Genomic DNA, 7,045 nt, shown 5'->3' with positions numbered 1-7,045 from the left:
AAAAAAAAAAAAAAAAAAAAAAACGAAAAACAACTACAGGTCAATCTCTGAAGAATATTGATGCAAAAAATCCTCAACAAAATACTGGCAAATTGAATTCAACAATACATTAGAAAGATCACATATCATGACAAAGTGGGATTTATCCCAGGAATGCAAGGATCATTTAACATATGCAAATAAATCAATGTGATACATCACATCAACAGAAAGAAGGACAAAAACTATGATCATTCAATTGATGCTAAAGAAAGATTTGATACAGTTCAACATCCCTTCATGATAAATGCCCTAAAAAAAACTGCGTATATAAGGAACATACTCGACATAGTAAAAGCCATATATGACATACCCATAGCTAGTATCAGACTGAATGGGAAAAAACTGAAATGCTTTACTCTCTTAAGATTTGGAACATGACAAGGATGCCCACTTTTACACCACTATTCAACATAGCACTGAAAGTCTTATCTAGAGCAATCAGACGAGAGAAAGAAATAAAGGGTATCCACATTGGAAAGGCTGAAGTCAAATTATCCTTGTTTGCAGGTGATATGATCTTACATTTAGGAAAACTTAAAGACTCTTGCCAATAAACTATTAGAATGGATAAATAAGATCAATATATTTGCAGGACGTAAAATCAACATACAAAACTCAGTAACATTTCTATATGCAAACAGAGAGCAATCTGAAAAAGAAATCAAGAAAGTAATCCTATTTACAATGGCTACAGATAAAATAAAATACCTAAGAATTAACTAAAGAAGTGAAAGATCTTTACAACAAAAACTATAAAACACTGATACAAGAAATTGAAGAGAGCGCACACACACACAAATTGAAAGATACTCCATATTCATGGACTGGAGGAATCAATATTGTTAAAATTCCCATACTATGCAAAGCAATCTACAGATTCAATGCAATCCTTATGAAAATGCCAATGATATTCCTCAAAGAAATAGAAAAAACAATTCTAAAATTTATATGAAACCACAGAAGACCCAGAATAGCCAAAGTTATCCTAAGCAAAACAAAACAACAACAAAAAAACAAAACTGGAGGAGTCACATTACCTGACTTTATTTTTTTTATTTTTTTTATTTTTTGAGACGGAGTTTTTGCTCTTGTTACCCAGGCTGGAGTGCAATGGCGCGATCTCGGGTCACCGCAACCTCCGCCTCCTGGGTTCAGGCAATTCTCCTGCCTCAGCCTCCCGAGTAGCTGGGATTACAGGCACGTGGCACCATGCCCAGCTGATTTTTTGTATTTTTAGTAGAGACGGGGTTTCACCATGTTGACCAGGATGGTCTCGATCTCTTGACCTCGTGATCCACCCGCCTCGGCCTCCCAAAGTGCTGGGATTACAGGCGTGAGCCACCGCGCCTGGCCACCTGACTTTAAATTATACTACAGAGCTATAGTAACCAAAACAGCATAGTTCTGGCATAAAAATAGACATTTAGACAAATGGAACAGAAGAGTGAACCCAGAAATCCAATAGTGAACTTACACACCTACAGTAAACCCATTTTGAACAAAGGTGCCAGGAACATACATTGGGGAAAAGACAGTCTCTTCCATAAACGGTGAAACTGGATATTCATATGAAGAAGAATGAATGAAAGTAGACCCTTATCTCTCACCATATACAAAATCAAGTCAAAATGGATTAATGACTTAGATCTAAGACCTCAAATTATGAAACGACTGCAAGAAAACATTGTGGAAACTCTCTGTGACATTAGAGTGGCCAAAGATTTATTGAGTATCCAACAAACACAGGCAACCAAAGCAAAAATGGACAAATGGGATCACATCAAGTTAAAAAGCTCCTGCACAGCCAAGGAAACAGGCAACCCACAGAATGGAAAACTGCAAACTACCCATATGACAAGGGATTAAAAACCAGAATATCTAGAAGTTCAAACGACTTTATAGGGAAAAAAAAATCTAATAATCAGATTAAAAATCAGCAAAATAGATGTATCTTTAAAGACATACAAATGCCAAACAGGTATATGAAAAGGTGTTCAACGTCATTGATTAGAGAAATGTAAATCAAAACTACAATGAGATATTATCTCACTTCAATTAAGATGGCTTTTATCCAAAAGACAATAAATGCTGTTGAGAATGTGCACCTCCACCTCCCGAGTTCAAGTGATTCTCTTGCCTCAGCCTCCCCAGTAGTTGGGATTACAGGCGCTCCACCATGCCCAGCTAATTTTTATATTTTTGGTAGATAGGAGGTTTCACCATGTTGGCCAGGCTGATCTCGAACTCCTGACATCAGGTGATTCACCTGCCTTGGCCTCCCAAAGTGCTGGAATTACAGGTGTGAGCCACCATGCCCAGCCATGAATATTTTTTTTAATGCAAAGAAATGATATAATCCTACTTTAACAAAATCCTCACATCAAAAAAAAGCAACCCAAGATACATGATTCTGATTTATTAATCTGAGATGCTTTTGTGAAGAAAATAAACATACCAACTATTTTTTTTTCCTTTGTCGGATGATTTTTTTTGGAGTGCTCATATTTCTGTGTTGTGAATTGTTTATAAAACATTTTTTTCACAAATTAAAAGCAAAACTCGATGAAACTTTTGTCTCCACTTCTTTCATGCAATTTGAAATTCAAATGTTTCTCACCTTTTTTGGTTAATAGCAAAGCATATTTTCTGCAGTAAGCTTTAACTGTACTTACATATGAAACAAGGTGGTTTTTAAATCATTTTCTTAAAGAGAAAATAGAAGCAAAAGTAACAGGAAACTCTAAATCTCAGAAATCATTTTTACAAAATGATTAAAAACTAGACCTGGCATAGTGGCTCACACCTATAATCCTACCACTTTCAGAGGCTGAGGCCAGTGGATTACTTGAGCTCAGGTGTTTGAGACCAACCTGGGCAACACAACGATACTCTGTCTCTACAAAAATGAAAATCTAAAAAAAATTAGCTAGGCATGGTGGTGTGCACCGGTAGTCTCAGCTACTCGGGAGGCTGAGGTGGGAGGACTGCTTGAGCCCAGAAGACCAAGGTTGTGGTGTGCTATGATTGTGTCATTGCACTCCTGCCTGGGTGAGACACTGTCTCATAACGAAAGAAAAGAAAAACTATTTGATTCCATATATGACTGCAGTGAAAGTTTTCTTGTTATCTTTGCATCTACTTTTTTTATATCCAACTTTTAAATAACTTTCCTGAGAATCTGTTGTGTCACAAAAGTCTGTGCCTAGAATTTCACAAGTAACCAAATGAAAGTAGGGATGAAATCTAAACCTATTTAAAAGCAGATGATGTCACACTTCATGTGGAAAACTGCTGGAAATAAATCAAAACCTGACAATGGTGCTGGATGTGGTGGCTCACACTTGTAATTCCAGCACTTTGGGAGGCCAAGGCAGGTGGATCACTTGAGCGCAGGAGTCTGAGACCCCCCTGAGCAACACGGTGAAATCCCATCTCTACAAAATACAAAAAATTAGCTAGGCATGATGGCACATGCTTGTTGTCCCAGCTACTCAGGAGGTTGAGGTTGGAGACTCACCTGAGCCTGGGAAGTCAAGGCTTCATTGAGCCATGATCGCACCACTGCACTCCAGCCTGGGCAACGGAGCAAGAGGATGTCTCAAACAAAACAAAATAAAAAGAAAAACCTGACAATGTATCATTGCTTTTGGTTTATAAACCTACAGAGCTTTTTTTTACCTTGATGACTAAATGTATGTTGTAGCAATGTTCAGAGAACAAATAGTTAAATGAAAAGCTGGCTTAGTTGTGTCTAATTTAATATAAAGTAGTCAACATTTAATATTGCAATTGACTAAAATCCTTCTGAAATTCTTAGAGGAATACTGTTCAGTTTTAGGAGTGGTTGGTAAAACTTACACTGCTATGGTTATAAGAAGCATATAGCTTGACTTGAATATCAGATAGCCAGCATAGCATGCCCAGATGTTGGCTGTGTAATGCATGAGCAATAGAGAACCGGCATTGACAACTGAGAAGACCGCCAGAGCCAGCTCTCCCAGAAGGTCCCAGTTGACTTTCACAAAACCCACTGCAAAGGCAGCCACAGCCCCTGAAAAAGAAACACTGAAGACAATCAAATATAATGACTTTGCATGCAAGAAGTATCAACACCCTCTCTTAAAACTCCAGGTCTCGGGTAATTCTAAAAGATGAATATATTGCTTTCACAAAATTGTGTGATGGACCTGAATGTGGATCTATCCTTTCCTCAGCCATATTTTCTTTTGTCTTTCCTTTTCACTTCCTATTCTTTTGGCCATTGAGTCATCACACTTTTAACTGTGGTATGTGTCAACTACATACCAGGCACTGGACTCTGCAGAGGGGTGAGAAAGATTCCTAACCACAGCGGTGTGGGGAGGAATGATACAGTAACCTGGTCACTCAAAACAACGTGCGGGAATGGAAAAAGATGAAATAAGTTCTGTGGGAATACACCTGGCCTATTTGCCTTTCTTTTCTCAGTTTTGTTGTAAGTCTTTTTCAGTGATGAGTACCAGATGTGTTGCAATGATAGTTTTGGTCTTTTTTCCTTGTTCCACCCAGTTTTAGTCTTTATTTTTAATCATTAGTAATCTTAGGCCAGGCATGGTGGTTCATGCCTGTAATCCCAGCACTTTGGGAGGCCCGGACAGGCGAATCACCTGAGGTTGGGTGTTCAAGACCTGCCTGACCAACATGGAGAAACTGCATCTCTACTAAAAACACAAATTTTATATATATATATATATATATATATATATATATATATATCTGGGTGTGGTTGCACATGCCTATAATCCCAGCTACTTGGGGGGCTGAGGCAGGAGAATAGCTTGAACCCGGGAGGCTGGAGGTTGTGGTGAGCCGAGATCATGCCATTGCACTCCAGCCTGGGCAACAAGGGCAAAACTTTATCTCAAAAAAAAAAAAGTAACCTTAGTTTTATTTCCAATCTCCACCCTAAAGTCTTCAACATCTGACCTAATTTACTTGAGCAGCTTTGGGTGAAAACATCTATATTGACTTACAGAGTTCAAGAAATTGAATAATTGACAGTAATTAGGGTTAGTACTTGCTATTCTCTTTAACAAAAATAAAAGGTATTTAGGGCAGAGCACAGTGGCACACTCGTGTAATCCTAGCACTTTGGGAGGCCGAGGTGGGAGGGTCACCTGAGGTCAGGAGTTAGAGACTAGCCTGGTCAACATGGTGAAACCTTATCTCTACAAAAATACAAAAATCAGTGTGGTAGAGAGCACCTGTAATCCCAACTATCTGGGAGACTGAGGCAGGAGAATTGCTTGAACCCGGGAGGCAGAGGTTGCAATGAGCTGAGATGGTAACGCTGCACTCCAGCCTAAGTGACAAAGCAAGACTCCGTCTAAAATAAATAAATAAAATTTTAAAAAGGTATTTAGATTTCTAATTACTACACTAACATTTTATTAGCTTTCCCACATATGATCATGACTACAAAGGAAAAAAAAAACTATTTTCCCCCGACAAATTTGGAACGTGGGAGCAGTAATTTCAGCGAAGCAATTCTGGCACAGTCCTGGTTTTCAGGAGTTAAATTGAAGCTTTCCAAAAGGGAGATAATAGTACAATGAAGGTGACATGAATTTTTTCTAAAACTTTTTGTAAATGAGGGTGGGGCAAATTCTCACTTCCTAAAAATATCTTCAAAGTCTCATTTGACATTTAAGCTTCCATTTACTAGGAAATAAATATTTATTGTAGATTAAACTTCAAAAAGAGATTTCCCTCTGATATTAAAATCCTGACTTACACAACATTTCCACTCCACATTTAAACATCATGAGAAAGCTGCTTTTGAAAGTTGCTGGTGTATAGCCTACAATTAATATAGATGCATGCTAGCTAGTTCAAATCCTCTGTTAACAAGACTCTCAGTGAGAATTTGGAATCCTTATTTTGTTTTCTTAAACAATAAAAACATACACACATATATTTATATATTTTGATATTAAAAATAATGCTAAAAGAACAGGGCATGCTATTAACCCTTGTGCTAATGATGAATTCAAATCTTAGGGATTCAACTAGAATTTCATGGTTTGGTGCTAAGCCCTGAGTGCCTAAGAGTTACCTGCTGTAACTACAACACAATAGAAAGTCATGGTATTCTTATTTTTCCAGTGACTTTCATTCTTGATTGAAAACAGTTATTCTGCCTTCTGAACAGAGCTAATTTGCTGCCATGAAGTTCAGTACCTTGAGAAATGGGCTTAAGGTGATAAAGTCAACAAAGCAAGAGCAAGTGACATTTGCTTACCTCCAAAGGTTGCAATAGCTTCTACTGCCCCATTATAAATGGAAGAAACTTGGGATGGTGCCTTGTAATCCCACAGGATTTGAACATAGTTCACAACCTGGTTAAAACCTGCTGTAGCGAAAGCCCACCACAGAGACCAATACAAAAGACGTTTTGAGGAGTAGCACTCCTTCAAATCTTGGAACGACTGCACAAAAACTTCCAAAGTCACATTGCTTGGTTTCAGGTTGTTTGGCTGGCAGTCTTTCAGCTTCTCTGAGGTGCTGGGTGTTTCTGATGCGGGTTTCTGCTCTTCACAGCCTGGTGCTTCACCTTCACGAGTTTCCTCTAACACCACACTCATGCTTGATGACTTCTTTATTTCTTTGCTGGGTTTTGCATGAAAAAACATGCTCTTCTTGGGCATTGGTAGGAAAAGTGAGCAAATGAAGGCTACGGAGACAGAGACCAAGGATATGACATTGAGGTAAAAGTACGACAGGTTCGCCAGGGATACCAAGAGTTGGGCCAGCACGGACCCTGCTGTGTAGGCGACCAGCGTGATGCTCCTGCAGTAGCTGCTCACTCTCTGATAGTGCTCAGGGCTGACCACGCTGTATATGTAGGCATAGTAGGCCACCTCGGTGGCGGTGACCATCCCGTAGAAGAACTCTACAACCTGCATGGTCTTCACTCCTTGGCCAAACAAGAGCAGCAGCCAGGTAATGATGAAGCTAATGCCTT

The 7,045-nt window shown here is 38.9% G+C and overlaps 1 protein-coding gene across 1 annotated transcript in view; it reads right to left on the bottom strand.

Moving 5' to 3' along the window:
• SLC19A3 (solute carrier family 19 member 3) overlaps positions 1 to 7,045 on the bottom strand; it is a 30,588-nt gene that overhangs the window by 3,281 nt on the left and 20,262 nt on the right. The window contains exons 3-4 of the mRNA XM_037738768.1: positions 6,323 to 7,042; positions 3,901 to 4,093 (exon numbers count right to left, since the gene is read on the bottom strand). Coding sequence (XP_037594696.1) covers positions 3,901 to 4,093; positions 6,323 to 7,042 — 913 coding nt within the window. The remainder of the gene's footprint in view (positions 1 to 3,900; positions 4,094 to 6,322; positions 7,043 to 7,045) is intronic.

Source organism: Cebus imitator, unplaced genomic scaffold (assembly GCF_001604975.1).
Source record: "Cebus imitator isolate Cc_AM_T3 unplaced genomic scaffold, Cebus_imitator-1.0 Scaffold57, whole genome shotgun sequence".
NCBI classification, from domain to species: Eukaryota; Metazoa; Chordata; class Mammalia; order Primates; family Cebidae; genus Cebus; species Cebus imitator.
The sequence above is the reverse complement of the archived record's forward strand: the minus strand, read 5'-3'. Positions and strand labels throughout refer to the sequence as shown.